This window comes from Mytilus californianus, unplaced genomic scaffold, assembly GCF_021869535.1.
Source record: "Mytilus californianus isolate M0D057914Y unplaced genomic scaffold, xbMytCali1.0.p SCAF_14, whole genome shotgun sequence".
NCBI classification, from domain to species: Eukaryota; Metazoa; Mollusca; class Bivalvia; order Mytilida; family Mytilidae; genus Mytilus; species Mytilus californianus.
Genome location: NW_026262626.1, coordinates 34,155,091 through 34,177,077, shown reverse-complemented (window position 1 = coordinate 34,177,077; position 21,987 = coordinate 34,155,091). Strand labels below are relative to the sequence as shown.

The window sequence follows — 21,987 nt, the reverse complement described above, 5'->3', positions numbered from 1 at the left end:
TTATAACTTTTATTAAAACATCTATTTAATTTAATAATTCACAATTGACTATCTGTCAGAAGTCTTTATTACCCTTAAAAGTTATTCTGTAGTTTATATAAATATGACATCTGTTCAACCATGCTAATTTTTGTTTTGATGTATTATATAATGAATGTTCTATTGGAAGGTTTGTTTAAATGGTCAATATGTTATCTTCTTTATTCAACTGATATGAAATAAAGTTTTAAAGTTTGGAACAATATCAAAAAGTCTGTGTAACTTCAGAAAAAAAAAATCTTATTTCCTATAGGTTCTTGGTGTCCTTAATCTTTTTTTCAATTTTTTCTTTGTTTTAGAGCTGTATAAGTGATGTAGAAAGAAATAAATTAACTTCAAAATCATTACCTATTACTAAATTTGGAATTTTGAACCTGGCCTTAACTTAATAACAAAATGAACTTAGTTCTTATAAACATTTGCTGTAAAAGTTTGAACTTTGGTAAATCTACATGTGAGTGACATAGGTCAGTGTTATAAAAAAAATGGAGAAATACCATCCAAAGGCTTCACATTTCCTACATGTCAGTTTCTGATGGTGAAGAAAAGTGGTATATTATTTGCATTAATGATTTGGTAAAACAATAGTGATTTATAATAACATGACAACCAGAGTGGTTGGATTTCTACCAAACTTGGACAGAAGCTTGTTAATGATCATAAGATAGTAAATTTTGTAAAAAAAAAAATCCTGTTTATCCGTATTCTACTTATAAATGGACTAAGTTTTTCTGCCAGTTAACATTATACACAGTCTGCAGTTAAAGTTTTTAAAACATTTATTAGATTCATAAACCATCCTGGATTTTTTCCAAACTTGGACAGAAGCATCATATTTATTTATTTCATTAACTGTAAATCTATTATGTGCATTCCCCTATCACACTGAAAAAGTAGGCGAGACACTGGGTTCCGTGGAACCCTTAAAAAAAAATTTCCAAACCACTCCAAATGAAAAAAAAATTATAAAAAGATTTGTATCTGTTTTACACTCAGTTACTTGAAACATCAGGTGTGAGTTACAGCCATCATTCAGAGGAAAATAAAGTTATAAATAAAGATCATTATCTCACTCATAAACATTTAATGCGGTCTGTAGTATAACATTGTTGTGTCCTTGAACTGTTGTAGTGATTTTTATATGCCCATCAAGGATGGTACACTGTTGTCCAATGTTTGTCTGGGTATTTTCAAATTAGATTTAAAAGCTCTTTTTGCATTTTACACAATATTTTATCTTTTAAGAAAAATTCCCTTATGATTTTTGACAATTTTGAGATTTGTCATTCAAGAGTAATGTTTCATCTAACAAATATTTAGAAAAAAGTAACACAGTGGTTGGTTTTATAAAGAAAACCTTCTTTTCATTTTGATGATATTTTTATTAATTGTTCCAAAGTTAATAAAAATTTTATTTTTTTATAAAAATACATAATAAATTATGTGCTGAGGGATACATTTGAAAAAATGGACAATTTTTGGTTCCAGAGACCGGCTCCCTTTCAATATTGACAGATTTTAAATTTGTTGCTCCAGAATTATGCCACTTGAGTCATTAAAAAATTTACACAATAGTGAGCGCAACTCTTTTACAAATGTATGCTTAAGATCTGTGCATTAAATTTTTATGCAATCTTTGTTTACATAAAGGTTACATCCGTTTTGATTTTAATGGCATTTAGATTTGCAATTTAGAGTTTAATATGGGATATAACATATACAGATGTTTTTGATGTGTCTTGCATTAATGTAATTAATTTTTTGCATTAATTCCAAGAAAATTCATGAGAAACTTACAATCTTTAAAAACTATCTCCTTTTGGACTCGCCTGCTATAATGTCTGTTGCTGAAGGGAGACTAAGGCCTGCTGTTTCCTGCATTCGCAGCATGCACAATTGTTAAAGTTTGTGAATAGGTTGGATTAAGGGGAACCACTAATGGTTAAGTCAATATTATTTGGTATGCATTTGTATTAATGTTACTGTTTGCACATCTGATCTCCATGTTGATCATTTGGCCATGGCTCCTCAGTCATGGTCCATTGACTTTGAAATTTTTGTATAGTTTAAATTTTAAAATTTTGCCGTTTGAATTTCAACATTTGCACTTTACTATCAAAAGAACATACAGGCGAGAGGTATCTCTGTGTAAACAGTTCATTAATTTTTTAACATTTGAAAATTTGTTGCTCATGGATTAAAGGACTTTAGTGATCAAAATTAGGATATGGGGATATAATGCACTCATGGTGCATCAGTTTATTCAGATTTACTATGTAAGATCTGTTTGTAAGCCCAGCTTGATAAAAACAGTTGGAACACCAAATTTATTACTAAGTTGAGAAGCATTAAAACTAAAATCCCAAAAAGTTAAGTCAAATCTTTCTTTTGTGGTGGGTCAAGCAAAATACTTTAAAATTTATATTTGCTGCTTCTTCGCTAATCATGCCGTATTCAGCAAAACCTAGTCAGCTAACAGTCAAAATAATGTGTCCAGTTAGGGTGACCTATGGATTGTTACCTTGTAAACAAATATGTTAAAAAATCCTGTTGGCATGTCAGTCAGCAGAAAATGACCGCATCAATTATATTACATGTCAGCACAGAAGGTGCAGATGAGGCCCTTTTTAACTGAAAATGTATGATAATTAACTATATGGCATTGCTGTGAACAAGTTCTTTCTAAGTTAAGTTTTGGGAAAGGACTATAGACCACAGATATCACATCTCTTGTTAAGGGACTAATCAGCTTAATACATTGACAATATAACACAGCCCATCAATACCAGCTTTTAATATTTGCAGAGCATGCTAAACAAGACATAATTTCACTTTCAAACTTCAGATGAAATCTTTGGTAGTGAATCTCCTATTTACATCCACACATATCAATGTAAATATCCCTTGTAGTACTAGTCTGCTTCTATTTATATACAATAATACTGTTAATCTTTATTAGCTTAGTAATGGTGTAGGTTATATAATCAGTAACAGTAACATCTAAAACAAATATCTTCTCAAATCAAATTTTTTTTATGATTTTTTTCTTTCACAAGTCTGATTGTTAAAAAAATATGTGCAGTTAAATGTATTTCAATATCATTTTTGTCTTCCTTCATTAATATCTTGCAAATATAGATTGGGAAATCATATTCATTGCAAATCTTTTTTGAATAAACTGTTTATTTAATAATTATGAAGAAAAAACACAATTTTGATAAATTTACATAGGTACAGGAAGTATTAATAGGATTATTTACCGCTTTTTAAGGCCATACGATACAGTTACAGGGGAGTTAATGACGTTGCTAATGTTAAATGTTATTTTTCGCAACGTCAAACTGCGACATATCTGGAAAAGATGCATTTTGCAAGTGATTTTAATCATTAGCTTGAAAATGAGTACATGGACATTTCTTTTTTAAAATGACATTTGACTTGATACTGTATGAAGATTATTTATTCCAATTTTTATGAAGAAATCACCGATGATTTTTTTTTTAAACTGGATAAATATACATGAAAATTTGATAAAAATTAATTATTTCCAAAGAATTGTTACTCAAATTAAAAGTATGTTTTTGTAAAGAAGATATTCCAAATGTTTTTAACACATGTGTTTATCTTTTGAAACAAAAAAGTATGTCTTTCCAAAGGATAGAAATGTTGAAGAAACCAAAATTTAAAGTAAATGTCCAAAATTTTGACCTCATTTTTCTCTAAATTTAGCACACGGCGGTATATTTTTTATACGACCGCAAAAAATGTTTTGCGCAATAGCAAGAAATTTCAATTGCACAGTGTGCAACAACAAAGTATTGCGCAATAGCGAGAAATCTTCAATTGCACAGTATTGCGCAATAGCAAGAAATCTTCAATTGCACAGTATTGCGTAATAGCACAGTATTGCGCAATAGCACAGTATTGCGCAATAGCAAGAAATCTTCAATTGCACAGTGTGCAACAACAAAGTATTGCGTAATAGCAAGAAATCTTCAATTGCACAGTGTTGCTCAACAACAAAGTATTGCGCAATAGCAAGAAATCTTCAATTGCACAGTATTGCGTAATAGCACAGTATTGCGCAATAGCAAGAAATCTTCAATTGCACAGTATTGCACAATAGCAAGAAATCTTCCATTATACAGTATTGCGCAATAGTAAGAAATCTTCAATTGGCCAGTATTGTGCAATAGCACAGTATTGCGCAACAACACAGTATTGTGCAATAGCAAGAAGTCTTCAATTGCACAGTATTGCACAATAGCAAGAAATCTTAAATTGCACAGTATTGCGCAATAGCAAGAAATCTTCAATTGAAAATAAATACAAATCTTTTGATCAATTTCAATGGGATTAATTTAAAGTCTTTAATTTTTGGGGGTTCTAACCTTGTATTACTTTTTTGGATATTGGGCCCCATTTTTAAATTGGTCTATATTGAGGTCAAAAGGGTCCAAAATTAAACTTTGTTTGATTTCATCAAAAACTGAATTATTGTGGCTGTATGATATGCTGAATCTTATTGTGCATTTAGATTTTTATTTTTGGGCCCTGTTTTCAAATTAGTCCATATTAAGGTTTGAAGGGTCTAATATTAAACTTTGTTTGATTTCAACTAAAATTAAATTTAAGTGTTTTTTTTATATGCTGAATCTAACCATGTTGTTAGATTTTGGATATCAGACCATTCTAAATAAATTAAATGTCCCATTTCAAATTTTTAAGATCTTTGACCACATTTATTTTGTGTTAAAAACCTATATTATGTCAAAAATTTGATCACAATCCAAATTCAGACAGTATCAAGCTTGAATATTGTGTCCAAACTTGCCCCAACTGTTCAGGGTTAGACCTCTGCGGTCTATCTGGCTGTGCTTAGCGAAGCATTTTATTATTACTTATTTGAATTGACTAGGTGATAGCTTGTATGCAAATTTTCGTTAAAAAATCACTGTGGGATCAAAACTGTATCGTATGCCCTTAATACAGAAATTAAAAAAATCAAAATAACTATGTTTATTTCAGACACAGGAAAAAAGAGCAAAAAGAAAAATAAGAAACCAAACAGACCTCCACCTCCGCCATCACAAAGTGAAATGATAGCTGGTGGTAATCAGGGATCTATGGGTAGTTTAGAGGACACAAGAGAAGATGAGCCAGATGAGATCAGTGTGCCAGTTTTTCCACAACCCATGAAACAATCTCCCAGTACAGCTAAACTGAAAAATATGTATAATAGTGAGGTTAGTATTGAAAAATAGATGTAGTCATTTAGCTAAATTCAATTATGTGCTCTTCATGTGGAATATGTATGTCAGCCTGCCACCAGTGTCATATGCTTAATTTCATTATTTTCTCTTCATGTGGGTTATGTCTGTAAGGATGCCACCAGTATCATACATATACTTAATTCCATTACCATTATAGTCGAATCATGTTTGTTATGTGTGTATGGCTGCCACAAGTGTCATATGTTTTATTCCATTATGTCCTCTCCATGTTGGTTATGTGTGTAAGGCTGCCACCAGTGTCATATGCTTTATTCCATTATGTGCTCTTCATGTGTGTATCCTGCCACCAGTGTCATATGGTTAATTTTGTTACTGTGGATTCATTATTATTTGTTGGATACAAATTTTCGTGGATTTCTTGAGTACAGACGAACCACAAAATCAAATCTTCAACGAATAACACATTTTCAATAGGTTTGTATGCAGACTTTGGAAAATCCACGAAATTAAATATCCACGAACATTTAAGTTTTCTTTAATCCATGAAAATTGGTACCCACGAAAATAAATGAATCCACAGTATGTGCTCTTCATGTTGGTAATATGTGTGTAAGGCTGCCTCCAGTGCCATATGCTTTATGCCATTATGTGCTTTCCATGTTGGTTATGTGTGTAAGGCTGCCACCAGTGCCATATGCTTTATGCCATTATGTGCTCTCCATGTTGGTTATGTGTGTAAGACTGCCACCAGTGTCATATGTTTTATTTCATTTTGTGCTCTTCATGTTGGTTATGTGTGTAAGGCTGCCACCAGTGTCATATGCTTTATTCCATTATGTGCTCTTCATGTTGGTTATGTGTGTAAGACTGCCACCAGTGTCATATGTTTTATTTCATTATGTGCTCTTCATGTTGGTTATCTGTGTAAGGCTGCCACCAGTGTCATATGCTTTATTCCATTATGTGCTCTTCATGTTGGTTATGTGTGTAAGGCTGCCACCAGTGTCATATGTTTTCTTCAATTATGTGCTCTTTATGTGGGTTATATGTGTAAGGCTGCCACCAGTGTCATATGTTCTCTTCAATTATGTGCTCTTTATGTTGGTTATGTTTGTAAGACTGCCACCAGTGTCATATGCTATATTCAACTGAAAATGAAAGGTTTAATTTTTACACTCATGAAAAAACTAATATTGATACAATTTATACTAGGATGACTGTGAGGGAATCTGATGTCATGCTATCCCTATAATTTCAGCTTTTTCGAACCATCCCATCTCTTTGAGCATGTCAACAGAAAAGATGAAAGGTGATCAGAATGGATTTCTAAATAATAATTAAATTTCGAAATCAGTTTTTGTCTCGCCTTGACAGAGTCAAAAAGCGTCGGCGTCAACAATGTATTAGTTTGTGATTAGGTCTAGTTCATGGTGAACCACTAGTGGTAGGTCAATGATATTTGTTATGCAGTTGTATTAGCATTGGCACATCTCATTACCATGGAGATTATTTGGTCCCGCCCCCTCGGTCAAGGTCTATTGACTTTGAAACTTTTCATAGTTTACATGTACTAGTTTGTGATTAGGTCAATTTATGGGGAACCACTAGTGGTAGGTCAATGATATTTGGTATGCAGTTGTATAAGCATTGGCATATCTCGTTTCCATAGAGATTATTTGGCTCAGCCCCTTAGTCATGGTCTATAGACTTTGAAAATTTTGCTAAGTTAACATGTATTTGTTTGTGATTAGGTCAGTTCAAGGGGAACCATTAGTGGTAGGCCAATGTTAATTTGTGTTCAGTTGTATAAGCATTAGCACATCTCATTTCCATGGAGAATATTTGGCCCCACCCCCTCAGTCATGGTCTATTTACTTTGAAACTTTTGCTTAGTTTACATGTATTAGTTTGTGATTAGATCAGTTTAAGATGAACTGCAAATGTTAAGTCAATGATATTTGGTATGCAAATTTATTGGCATTTGCAAGTATCGTTTCCATGGAGATTATATAGCCCCACCCCTGATCATGGTTCATTGACTTTGAACTTTTACATAGTTTACAAGTTAATGTTTGTGTTTAGGTTTGTTTAAAGGGAACAACTTATAATAAGTCAATGGTATTTGGTATGCAGTTGTATAAGCATTGGCACATCTCATTCCATAGAGATTGTTTAGCCATGTACCTTCAGTCATGGTTCATCGACTTTGAATATTTGCATAACTTACATGTTAAAGTATTGCTATTTTAATTTCAACATTTGCATTATCAAAATTACAAAAAGCGAGACATATCTCTGTGATAACAGTTTATTAGTTTTGATAATGTTAATGATTTTCGTAGAAAGTAGAATGGAAAGACCAACTGATCAAGTCTAAATTTTTTAGATAGGGGTCCATATTAGTCTAACCAATGATTGTGAAGCAAAACCTCATTTCCATGGCTGACTCAATCAGAAATTTTTAGATAGGGGTAAATTGACTATTGTACTTTATTCAGTTTCTTGGTGGTCAAATGAATCTCTTTCGAATTGTATGGGTGAACATGCCATTTCACACAGATCTTTGACCTTCTTCATTCATTTATAAAGTTGTTAATAGGTCAGTTTCTTATCTACGGTCATTTCATGTCAACTCTGATTTTTAAGTGTGTAGCTAGTTGCGTATGATTGTCGGACACCTTGGTTCTATGATTCATGTAAGGTTTGGGCAATTAAGTCAGTTTCTTGGTTACAATAGATCTAGATCAACTGAGACTGATCCTGTCCCTGATTTTTTTTTCATTTTGAAAGATGTATGAATCAGATATTACCACACTACCTTAAGGTGATACCAAACATCTTGACTAAAATTAATTTGGCTCGTTTAATTTTCATAAAATTTTTACAAAATATTTACTTTGATCCTTTGACAAAAATATAAAAATTCAAAAAACTTGAACCACACACTTTATCGCAAAAATTTCTTCGGATATATAGCAGTTTGACAAACCCTTATTTCCTTAACAATAGAACGTGATTAAAATGCTCAGCTGATTTTTACAGAGTTGTCTCCCTGTACCACCTTAAGTTACCAACTCCAGCAAAAGTTACACAAAATTGCTTCAGTATGCTATTAAATTAAATACCTACAGGTATTTTACACCAAAAATCCAAGTTATTGTTAGTCAAATTTGCAAGTTTTTAATTATTTCAAAATTAGAAATTTACTCTTAGTATTTTATATTTGTAATTTTGGTCTTTCAGCAGGCAGATATATCTGAAGGAGTAAGTGAAATTTTGTGATGACCTTGACACCCTGTATATTGGATTTTGATATTTACTGCCATTCACTGTTTAAATGTATTTTGTCTGTTTATCTGCACATTTGATATTGCTCACAGCTTTTTATACGACCGCAAAAACATTTTGTGGTCGTATATTGGTATGACGTTGGCGTCGTCGTCGTCGTCGTCCGAAGACACATTGGTTTTCGCACTCTAACTTTAGTTTAAGTGAATGGATCTCTATGAAATTTGACCATAAGGTTAAATACCACAAAAGGAAGGTTGGGATTGATTTTGGGGGTTATGGTACCAACAGTTAAGGAATTAGGGGCCAAAAAGGGGCCAAAAATAAGCATTTTCTAGTTTCCAGACAATAACTGTGGAACGGTGTATGGATCTCTCTGAAATTATACTACAAGTTTCCATACCACAAAGGGATGGTTAGGATTTGCTTTGGGGGGTTATGGCTCAAACCGTTTAGGAATTAGGGGCAAAAAAGGGGGAAAAACAAGGTTGTCCTGGTTAATGGACAAATACTTTAGTACAAAACATAATTTAAAGCAGTGTAAGGGAGATAAATCAAATACATCATTGAAATTATCTCCCTTACACTGCTTTTAAATTATGAATAAAGTAATGGTTAATGAACAATAAAGATAATTTAAAACAGTGTAAGGGAGGTAATCCAAATACAACGTTTTGGTTTCTTCCCTTACACTGCTTTTAAATTATGTTTAAAGAAATACATATATATAAAGGAAGACCAGTAAAAATATCTGCAAATGTTGCATCTTTTTTTTTTACAAAAAAATCCATATGAAAGATTTGACACTATATTTTTAATTCTATTATAAAATAGATTAAGTTAGCACTATGGTAAATTTAAATGGGTAATTATGGTTGCCAACTCCATTGGAAATTTGAATTGAGATTATGACCATATCTTGAGGGAAAGAATTTTTTTGGGGAAAAAAGGGGGGGAGGGGGATAAAAAGAAATTGTGGGGGGTCAATTTTTTCTCATTTCAGATTTCAGAAATTAAAAAGAATTATTCTTCAAATATTATTTTTTTTTTTTCAAATTTCAAATATTGAAAAATTTCAAGAAGTAATCTTTAATTGCACAGTATGGCGCATTAGATTTGTAAAATCTTTGATCACATTTATTTATTTGTTATGCCGAATCTAACAGTGTATTTAGATTTTTAATTTTGGGTCCAGTTTTCAAATTGGTCTACATTGAGGTCCAAAGGGTCCAAAATTAAACTTTGTTTGATTTTAGCAAAAATTGAATACATGAGGTTCTTTGATATGCTGAATCTAAACATGTATTTAGATTTTTGATTTTTGGCCCAGTTTTCAAGTTGGTCCAAATTGGGGTCCAAAATTAAACTTTGTTTGATTTCAACAAAAATTGAATATATGGGGTTCTTTGATATGCTGAATCTAACCATGTATTTAGATTTTTTATTTGTGGACCCCGTTATCAAATTGGTTCATATTGAGGTCAAAAGGGTCCAAAATTAAACTTTGTTTGATTTCATCTAAAATTGAATTATTGGGGTTCTTTGATATTCCAAATCTAACCGTGTATTTAGATTTTTAATTTTGGGTCCTGTTTTTTAAATTGGTCTACATTAAGGTCCAAAGGGTCCAAAATTAAACTTAGTTTGATTTTTACAAAAATTGAATTCTTGGGGTTCTTTGATATGCTGAATCTAAACATGTGTTTAGATTTTTGATTATGGGCCCAGTTTTCAAGTTGGTCCAAGATAGGGTCCAGTATTTAAACTTTGTTTGATTTCAACAAAAATTGAATATATGGGGTTCTTTGATATGCTGAATCTAAACATGTATTTAGATTTTTGATTATGGGCCCAGTTTTCAAGTTGGTCCAAATTGGGGTCCAAAATTAAACTTTGTTTGATTTCAACAAAAATTGAATATATGAGGTTCTTTGATATGCTGAATCTAACCATGTATTTAGATTTTTTATTTGTGGGCCCCGCTATCAAATTGGTTCATATTGAGGTCAAAAGGGTCTAAAATTAAACTTTGTTTGATTTCATCAAAAATTGAATTATTGGGGTTCTTTGATATGCCAAATCTAACCGTGTTTTTAGATTTTTAATTTGGGTCCCATTTTTTAAAATTGGTCTTCATTGAGGTCCAAAGGGTTCAAAATTAAACTTAGTTTGATTTTAACAAAAATTGAATTCTTGGGGTTCTTTGATATGCTAAATCTAAACATGTGTTTAGATTTTTGATTATGGGCCCAGTTTTCAAGTTGGTCCAAGATAGGGTCCAGTATTTAAACTTTGTTTGATTTCAACAAAAATTGAATATATGGGGTTCTTTGATATGCTGAACCCAAACATGTATTTAGATTTTTGATTATGGGCCCAGTTTTCAAGTTGGTCCAAATTGGGGTCCAAAATTAAACTTTGTTTGATTTCAACAAAAATTGAATATATGAGGTTTTTTGATATGCTGAATCTAACCATGTATTTAGATTTTTTATTTGTGGGCCCCGCTATCAAATTGGTTCATATTGAGGTCAAAAGGGTCTAAAATTAAACTTTGTTTGATTTCATCAAAAATTGAATTATTGGGGTTCTTTGATATGCCAAATCTAACCGTGTTTTTAGATTTTTAATTTGGGTCCCATTTTTTAAAATTGGTCTTCATTGAGGTCCAAAGGGTCCAAAATGAAACTTAGTTTGATTTTAACAAAAATTGAATTCTTAGGGTTCTTTGTTATGCTAAATCTAAACATGTGTTTAGACTTTTGATTATGGGCCTAGTTTTCAAGTTGGTCCAAGTTGGGGTCCAAAATTAAACTTTGTTTGATTTCAACAAAAATTGAATATATGGGGTTCTTTGATATGCTGAATCTAACCATGAATTTAGATTTTTTATTTGTGGGCCCCGCTATCAAATTGGTTCATATTGAGGTCAAAAGGGTCCAAAATTAAACTTTGTTTGATTTCATCAAAAATTGAATTATTGGGGTTCTTTGATATTCCAAATCTAACTGTGTATTTAGATTTTTAATTTTAAGTCCCGTTTTTTAAATTGGTCTACATTAAGGTCCAAAGGGTCCAAAATTAAACTTAGTTTGATTTTAGCAAAAATTGAATTATTGGGGTTCTTTGATATGCTGAATCTAAACATGTGTTTAGATTTTTGATTATGGGCCCAGTTTTCAAGTTTGTCCAAGTTGGGGTCCAAAATTAAACTTTGTTTGATTTCAACAAAAATTGAAAATATGGGGTTCTTTGATATGCTGAATCTAACCATGTATTTTGATTTTGGACATTGGACCATAATAGGTAAATTAAAAAAATTCAAGTTCTTAGACCACATTCTTTCTGTGTCAGAAACCTATGCTGTGTCAAATATTTAATAACAATCCAAATTCAGAGCTGTATCAAGCTTGAATGTTGTGTCCATACTTGCCCCAACTGTTCAGGGTTCGACCTCTGCGGTCGTATCAAGCTGCGCCCCAGCGAAGCATTTTATTAACAATTACTACCAGGGAAGAATTACAACTGCAAAATTTAAATCATACTTTGACCTAAAAGGATTGTTTGCTTGATTGTTATTTTGCCAAAAAAAAATATATGTTTGTTTACAGTTACCCGACCGACCCTACTTTTGAGCGCCGACCCTAAGTCATTTTATTTCCGTCGTAAAGTGACAAATAAACTGAACTTGTGTCAAAAGCGAAGTTAGTGTTGCAAATGATATAAATCAATTGCCTGATACATCCCAATGCTCACAATCGTGAATATGACAGCTGTTTTAAGGAAATTCGCAACTTGTGTGATGAAATAAACACTTTGCCACCATTTTTTTCCAAGGGAAATAATCCAATCATCAAAAATACGGGTAAACTCGGCCCATGATCAACTCGGACCACGACAAGTCGAAACCGCATGACTCAAAATCATGTCACAAAAAATAAAATGAAAAAATAAAATAAAATGGAAATACCAACCTACCTACCCTATTTTTTTAAAGTATGTAACCTTAAACAGACATATATTTTTTTTTTGGCCTTATTATAACTGCTGGCATTTAAAGAATTGATGAAAAAAGGCTATTGAAAGCAAAATTTGTAATAAGTTATCTTCTCTGCAGCAGATGGGTTTGAATCCAGTATGATTACAAACTGCACAAAGCTTTATCAAACCATTGGTATATACCGGTACATAGATTTTAATCAAGTGCTGTGAGGACAATTTTTTTTCCCAGGGCATTAAATTTCACTATTTCTTGTTGGTGTTATTCGCACAGTAAGTTATTTGGTTTATTGCACAGACTATTTAAGACACGTTCAGGTATTTCACATCTCATCTTCTATGGTAATATTCTATACAAAGAACAAAAATTTGTCATTCACCACAAAAGTTAACCAAACCTTTAAACAGACTTGTTTACTAGGGACATAGTTATGATACTTTTATCAAGTCATTAAAGTTGACATATTTTGGAATTAATATTGATTCACTCATAGGGTCTTTGCATCCATAATTAACAAGTTCATTCTAAAACCAGTTGTTGGCATGATACGAGGTATGTTCTTCTCATATTATTTATGATGGTATGATACTAAACCCCTAACAGGAGGGATTGTAATTGATTTTCATATGATGAAGACATAATCTTTCGTTCAGTTTAATTGAGGTCTGTAGCTGGCATGTCAGTAACTGTAAGTAGTCCTTTGTTAATTTATGTTGATGATTGTCATTTTGCTTAGTTTCCTCTGTTACTTATTCTAACATTGGACTCTGACTTCTTTTAAAATGAGTTTTACTGTGGGTATTGCTGTGTGTTTGTTTATTCCACATTGGCTAGAGGTAAAGGGGGAGGGTTGAGATCTCACAAAACATGTTTAACCCCGCCACATTTTTGTGCCTGTCCCAAGTCAGGAAACTCTAGCCTCTGACATATTGGTGGCCTTTGGCTGTTTTCTGCTCATTGGTCAGGTTGTTATCTCTTTGACACATTCCTAGTTTCCATTCTCTTTTCTATTTGCATTGGGGGATATTTATGCAGATTTTACGTGATCTCGAACTTAGCAAAAATAACGAAAATTTCCACATTTACACAGTTTGCTTATCCAGATTGAATGAAATATTCATGCATGATTTAATGATCATATGTAGATTACTGCTTTAACTATAACATTTAGGATCCAATTTTTGTCGAGCCTGCGACTTTTGTCGCAGAAAGCTCGACATAGGGATAGTGATCCGGCGGCGGCGGCGGCGGCGTTAGCTAACTTCTTAAAAGCTTTATATTTTAGAAAATGGAAGACCTGGATGCTTCATACTTTGTATATGGATGCCTCATGTTACGAAGTTTCCGTCAGTCACATGTCCAATGTCCTTGACCTCATTTTCATGGTTCAGTGACTACTTGAAAAAAAAGTTCAGATTTTTTGTAATGTTAAATTCTCTCTTATTATAAGTAATAGGTTAACTATATTTGGTATGTGCGTACCTTGCAAGGTCCTCATGCCCATCAGACAGTTTTCACTTGACCTCGACCTCATTTCATGGATCAGTGAACAAGGTTAAGTTTTCGTGGTCAAGTCCATATCTCAGATACTATAAGCAATAGGTCTAGTATATTCGGTGTATGGAAGGACTGTAAGGTGTACATGTCCAACTGGCAGGTGTCATCTGACCTTGACCTCATTTTCATGGTTCAGTGGTTATAGTTAAGTTTTTGTGTTTTGGTCTGTTTTTCGTATACTGTATGCAATAGGTCTACTATATTTGGTGTATGGGATGATTGTAAGGTGTACATGTCTAGCGGGCAGGTGTCATCTGACCTTGACCTCATTTTCATGGTTCAGTGGTCAAAGTTAAGTTTTTGAGTTTTGGTCTTTTTTTCTAATACTATATGCAATAGTTCAACTATATTTGGTATGTGCGTACCTTGCAAGGTCCTCATGCCCGTCACACAGTTTTCACTTGACCTCGACCTCATTTCATGGATCAATGAACAAGGTTAAGTTTTGGTGGTCAAGTCCATATCTCAGATACTATAAGCAATAGGTCTAGTATATTCAGTGTATGGAAGGACTGTAAGGTGTACATGTCTAGCTGGCAGGTGTCATCTGACCTTGACCTCATTTTTATGGTTCAGTGGCTATAGTTAAGTTTTTGTGTTTTGGTCTGTTTTTCTTATACTGTATGCAATAGGTCTACTGTATTTGGTGTATGGAATGATTGTAAGGTGTACATGTCTAGCGGGCAGGTGTCATCTGACCTTGACCTCATTTTCATGGTTCAGTGGTCAAAGTTAAGTTTTTGAGTTTTGGTCTTTTTTTCTAATACTGCATGCAATAGGTCAGCTATATTTGGTGTATGGAATGATTGTAAGGTGTACATGTCTAGCTGGCAGGTGTCATCTTACCTTGACCTCATTTTCATGGTTCAGTGGTCAAAGTTAAGTTTTTGAGTTTTGGGTCTTTTTTTCTAATACTATATGCAATAGTTCAACTATATTTGGTGTATGGAAATATTTTAAGAACTATATGTCAGTCACGCAGGTTTTATTTGACCTTGACCTCATTTTCAAGGTTCATTGCTCAGTGTTAAAGTTTTTGTGTTTTCGTTTGTTTTTCTTAAACTATAAGCAATAGGTCAACTATATTTGTTGTATGGAAGAATTGTTAGCTGTACATGCCTGCCTAGCATGGTTCATCTGACCTTGACCTCATTTTCATGGTTCATTGGTCAATGTTTAGTTTACTTGGTTAATGATAAGTTTATGTGACAGTTGTAATAAAGCTTTATATTTTGGACTATCAACATAATATCAATGATTAGTAAAGAAGGCGAGACATTTCAGCGTGTGCACTCTTGTTTAATAATGGTCTCATTTTCTGGCATACAATATCTACTATAAAGCTCAATCTTGTTTTATATTTTAGGGAACTACAAATGGGGATGATTCTGAATTAGGAGCTACTGGTCGTAGCTTTACACCAGAAGGGATAGAAAAATTAGATGACTATGTATTACAGCCAGCACCTCAGGGTCAAGTCATCAAATGTCGAATAACACGAGATAAAAAAGGCATAGATAGAGGAGTTTATCCCACATACTACTTACATCTAGAAAGAGAAGATGGCAAAAAAGTGAGTTATATAAAATGGTATTTGTTTCATTTTTGACCATTACCATTGAGTAGACATAGCTTTGCTGATATTTATATAAATATTATTATTATTATTTTGGTGGAATAGGTAAATAAGAGAAACCATGCTTTGATATTGAGTATTGATAATGGTTTTACACTAGTCATTTTTGGGGCCCTTTATACTTTGCTGTTCTGTGTGAACTATGGCTCCATGTTGAAGGCAGTACTTTGACCTATAATGGTTTACTTTTACAAATTGTGACTTGGATGGAGAGTTGTCTCATTGGCACTCATACCACATCTTCTTATATCTATTTGCCCATAAAGGTTTCATACATTGTATAATTGTTTGTCAACATCAATAATTGACCATACTGTATCAACATTTTTGTCCAGCCTGTGAAATTTATTTCGTGAAAGTGAGACATAGCGATCCTAGATTCTGTCGTCGGCTTTGGCGGTGTCAACATTTAGGTTCAGTCTGTGGTTAAGTTTTTTTAGGCATCAATAACTTTATCAAACCTACATGGAATTTTATGAAATTTGGACAGAAGCTTGTTTATGACCAATAGACAGTACCCAGAGCGAAATTTTGAAAATATTTATTTTCATTTTTGTCGAGCCTGCTACTTTTGTTGCAAAAGCGAGACATAGCGATCCTACATCCCGTCGGTGGTTAAAGTTTTGAAATTTTAATAACTATCTTAAACTATCCTGGATCTCTACCAAACTTGGACAGAAGCTTGTTTATGATCATAAGATAGTATCCAGAAGTAAATTTTGTAAAAAAAAAATCCTGTTTATCCGTATTTTACTATAAATGGACTTTGTTCTTCTGCCAGTTAATATTACATTCACTCTGTGGTTAAAGGTTTTAAAATTTTAATAACTTTCTTAAACTATCCTGGATTTCTACCAAACTTGGACAGAAGCTTGTTTATGATCTAAAGCTAGTATCTAGAAGGAAATTTTGTAAAAATATATTATTTCCTGTTTTTCCGTATATTTTTCATACATTTCAAACGTTTTATTTCATTAACTGTAAATCGATTATGTGCATTCCCCTATCACACTGAAAACATAGACAACAGCAAAAGTAGGCAAGACACTGGGTTCCGCGAAACCCTTACAAATTTTTCCATATTTTACTTATAAATGGACTAAGTTTTTTTACAGTTAACAAGTAGATACAGTCTGGGGTTAAAGTTTGTTACACATCAATTACTTTGTCAAACCTTCAAAGAGTTTTATGAAACTTTGGCAGAAACTTTTTAATGATTAAGAGATAATGTCGGAAGCAAACCTTTGAAAATATAAGTTTTTCATTTATAGTATTTTTCTAATAGAAGGACTTTGTTTTTGGGTAAAAATTGCATGAAATGCAATCGAAACCTTATGATACTGACTTGATATCTAAATCTTCCAAGGTTTTTCACTACTTTTGAGATACACAAAATATAGTGCATTGATCATATCATTCTAAACATCCTATCCATGAATTTTTTTACCTTTCAGTGCTTGCAAGCACTTTGTTTACAGTTAACAATCACAGACAGTCTCGGATTAAATTTTTTTGACATGATAAATTTGTAAACCTTCATGGATTATTATGAAACTTGGACAGAAGCTAATCTTCAAGACCAAGAAATAGCATCTACTGAAAAAGTTTGAAAATTTTTAAATTCTGTATTTTACTGATAAATGGACTCACTTTTTAAGTCAACATTACACTTTTACACTGACAGAAGCAATAGCTGGTGAGATCGAGGGTTCCACGGAACCCCTTACAAATTTTTTATTTACCAATTTTTTCAGGAGTTATTGGATTTTACCATTTGTATACCCCCTCCTCCACCCCAGTTGTTTGTTCAGTTGACCTCATCATACCACCATTTTGATTTGACAGTTTTTTTATAAGTGTTAAAGGAATTTCTTAATTTTTGGTTTATTGTAAGATACATGTATTGACACTCTCAGACCATTGATATTTCTTCTAAGCCTTGGAATTGTCTGACATTTCAGTCACCTGTCAGTGTGATGGTAATTTAACATGTGTAGACATTGTTATTAGACTAGTACACTGTATTATATAAAAAGTTAGGAACATCTAGCTATGACGCCGATGTCATATTTGAAATGTACTTTTATGTTAAATTGATTTTATTTTACAGACATTTTTATTAGCTGGTAGGAAAAGGAAGAAAAGCTATCCATCTAACTATTTAATTTCAACAGATCCAACAGATTTATCACGTGGTGGAGAATCCTATGTAGGGAAATTGAGGTATTGATTAAGATGGTGAAGTTTTGATATAAGTATAATGTTGCATCCTATACATATGTTCTGTTGAAGAACACAAAAATTAATCATTAACTTTTAAGATGATAGACTGTATCATATATGTAGTGTGTAATTTCATTAGGACGATGAAACTATTCTTAGTGAAATTTATTTTTTGTGCAGTTCTTGACCTGCCTCTTAATGCAATTTAGTTACAAGTTTATGTAATTTCTTTTTTATGCAAAATTAAAATTAGTCCTAATGTTCCATAAGAAGTAGTCACAATTGGTATTCTTTGTGTGCAGGTATGCAATATGAATAGAAAGAAGATGTTTTTATAGTACTACAGATCAAAAGTTAATCATTTATTCTATGACAAGTTCAAGTTTTTCTCTATTTTTTTTTTTTAGTGAAATAATTTTGAACAGGATAATGACTATGCTATCGCTATTTAAATAAACATTCAAAATGTTACATAAACTGTGCATAACGTGGCACGAGATAGTCCTGATGTTTAGAGGGGAATATGAAGTTTAGCTCATGTGGCATAGTTCACCAATCAAATGTTGATTTTGTATCTCATTCATAAAAACAACTCGATTGGTGTATTGATCATTATGTTAAACATATCAATATTAAGGTTTACTTTGTGGTTACCCTGCAAAATATGGTCAATGCGTTCTGATCACATTTCACATGCCAAAAGGAGTAGGGGCAATAAGGCCCTTATTTGGCCCAAATATTACTGCAAATTTAAAAGTTATCATACATATTTTTAAATTACTCCAAACTAGACTAAGGTACAAGGTATTCAGAAAATAAAAACAAATTTCACATTGAAGGAGTTACCATGGCAACAAACCATGACTAAATTTGCATATTTTGTAAAATTTCTTGATTTTTCTTGTTTTTCATCAAATTTTAAGTATATGTTAGATTGGAAAAGTATGTGCGCACCCAAGAAACAACTTTATATTTGGTGATATTATGTCAATAGTTATAGTAAAGCTTCTCTCAAATTATTTTGTTGTTTCTTGGCTGCGCAGGATGTTTCAACAATGGAAATAACGATGGAAAACTGCATAAATTCTGCATTTTTCATCGTTTTTGTGAAAACAGTACATATTGTGACGTAATTGTGACATCATCAGATAAAAATCTTTATGTTTTTCATTTATATTTCTTGACCCTATGCATTTCTAAACATTATGTGCCAATTTGAAATAGTTATCAAACATTTTATTTTCTTGGGCCAAAACCAGGCCTTTTAAAATGCCCCTACTGCTTTATTTATGGATTGGTTATAAATGTTTTATTGTAAGTTGTCTTCCTAATTTGTAAATAAAATATGGTAGGGTTGTGTAGGGCAGAGATCAGTTTTAATGAGATGTTTAGACAGCCAGTAGAAATGGTGTTGCAATAGAAAATGCTTAACTTATATTTGTAGGTCAAATATATTGGGAACACATTTTACATTATTTGACCATGGATGCAATCCTAAGGATAATTATGAAAATGCAAGGAAAGAACTGATAGGTGTAGTTTATGTAAGTATAATTCTTTGAAATTTACTGTTCTGATCTCAACCATGAATTCCTTTTTAAATAATGTTCAGATTACTTTGAATGTCAATGTATAACATACATGTCAACATAAAGTTAATTTGTTGCTTGACATTCTTTTTTCTGAAGTCGATTTTTTAATAATATATAATTTCAGTTGTTCCTGTTCTCTTTGTTTTGCAATAAACAACAGGAAATAACTAAAATGATTACATAATAGCAATATACAAGAATCTATTACAGTGCCAAAAAAAAAGCTGTAATCACGATTACATTTGGATTACCTTTATATGATTAATTCCTGGTTACAAATTTTGTAGGTGAAAATTGTTTCTGATATACTAGCATGAATAAAAAATTAATCAAACAAGTGTTGTCTATGGTCAATCATGGTTCAACATGATTGATCTTATTTACTATTTAACAATTTTTGCAATTGCAGTTCACGAAATGAATTTATTTTTCCAAATGTTACATTTTGAGATTGAGTCTGTGATATAATGTCTTCTTTGCAAACATTAAATATTCCCTAATGGAACACTTTTGATAATAACTCTTAATTTTAGAGAATAAAAATGCTACTACATGGACATTCAATTGCATAGAAAGTTAATTCGGGGGATTTGATTCCAATTTTGAATTTGGTAATCGACATAAATGAGCCCTCTTGAATAATAATGTAATTTAGAGCCAAATTCTTTTTTTTTTTTTTTTTACATTTGTATAAATTTTGTTTTTCATAAGAAATTTGTGTTTGTGTTATCTAAGTATCCAATATAGATTTTTTTTATACAATCGTATAAATAATGAACATAATAGACTACATAGAACCTTATTGGTTTTTGCAATTAATGCAGTTTGATTTTTAATTATCCAAAATTCTTTTGTCTGATTTTATACAATGTAATCAAATGTAGTCGTGATTACTTTAAACAAAAGTAATCTAATGTTAACGATCACTTTTAAATTTAGGTGTCATTTTAATGAAATTAATTATGTTAAATTAGTGAAGTAGTTGTAATCTAATTAATTGCTATTTACAGTAAATGACCCCATTCCTGATTATGTTTCTTTTGGCTATAAGTATAACATATAGCTAAATATAAATAACTTGTTTATAGTTAAATCTATACATCAATAAAAAGTCCAAGAAGCTGAATATCTCCCTATTGATGAACATTCTTTTGAAAATTTCAGCTCATATTTTTGATGCCATTGTCAATGCTTACAAATTTCCAATTTTTACTATTGCAAATTTTTCTCTTTGTAACAATTAATATCATTTATTGTTTTAACAGGAAACAAATGTGTTAGGATTTAAGGGGCCAAGAAAGATGACCATTATCATACCTGGTATGAATTTGGACCATGAACGAGTTGACATTAAACCCAGATCTGTAAGTTTTTTACAAACATTTGGCCCAAACATCTATTACATGTGTACTATTAATTTGTATCAGTTTTGTTTTAACTTTCATCATCTCCTCTGTAGCAATTAGGCTTATTTGATCAGTACTGTACGGCTATACAGCTGGTGTCAATTTTGACAGTTAAGATTATTGATTTTGTTGGATTCCAAATTTTTAAATGATTTTTTTGGTTGATGTGGAACTGAATGTAATTCAAAAGTAAGGTAAATCCAAGGTAAATCTTCGAACACACAAATCTGATGGCACCTTTGATGTACAAATGAATGGTGTTATTTTAAGAATATTTAATGGACAAACAAATGTATTTTAGATAATACACTAATTGATATTTGGACAAATAAAACTTAATATAAAAGCCAAGATAAATAAGCTGTAGCTTGGAGGAAGATTATGAATTGGAGATGTACCCTCTGAGATTCAAATTGTTTAAACTTGCATGTACAGATATATATATACTGTAAATTCAGAAATTATTGCGTGCATTTATTATTGCGATTTTGTCATTTTACACTAAAATGCGATTTTAATTTTTGCGATATTGAGAAAAATCCTGTTTAATTCATATTAAATATTTAAAAATGCGAGTTTGAATTATTGCGATTATAACCCTGTCGCATTTTTCGCAATAATAAAAACATCGCAATAATTTCTGAATTTACAGTATAGAATTCTTACTGAAATCAATTCTTTTTCGTTTAGATTGGACCATAAACATAACTGCTAGAGGCTATTCTTTATATTATTTTATCAGTTTTATTCAGCAATAATGCTTTAAAGGTTCCCATTTAAACCATTGGGAAGTCACATTTACCTTTGTTTTCTGTGTTAAGACAAATTTCAAATGTGTGTATGGGCTTCTATGGTGAAATGATGTTTTCAAAGTAATCAAATGAACACCAAAATTTTTTGGAGAATATAAGACATGTTTTATAATTTGCTAGTATATTGTGAATGCACCAAAATGGTCCATATTTAAATGGTAACATGCTGGTGACAAAATTTATTAAAAAATTACTCATTT

General features: G+C 31.8%; 1 protein-coding gene across 7 annotated transcripts in view; it reads left to right on the top strand.

Annotated features, from left to right (window-relative positions):
- Positions 1-21,987, top strand: part of LOC127724674 (tubby-related protein 3-like) — a 76,139-nt gene that overhangs the window by 42,463 nt on the left and 11,689 nt on the right. For 6 of the 7 annotated variants that reach the window (XM_052231718.1, XM_052231716.1, XM_052231719.1 and 3 more), the window contains 6 exons: positions 5,068-5,285; positions 8,517-8,537; positions 15,485-15,691; positions 17,865-17,977; positions 19,422-19,521; positions 20,835-20,933. In XM_052231718.1, coding sequence (XP_052087678.1) covers positions 5,068-5,285; positions 8,517-8,537; positions 15,485-15,691; positions 17,865-17,977; positions 19,422-19,521; positions 20,835-20,933 — 758 coding nt within the window. The remainder of the gene's footprint in view (positions 1-5,067; positions 5,286-8,516; positions 8,538-15,484; positions 15,692-17,864; positions 17,978-19,421; positions 19,522-20,834; positions 20,934-21,987) is intronic. The other variant, XM_052231715.1, reaches the window with a different exon arrangement.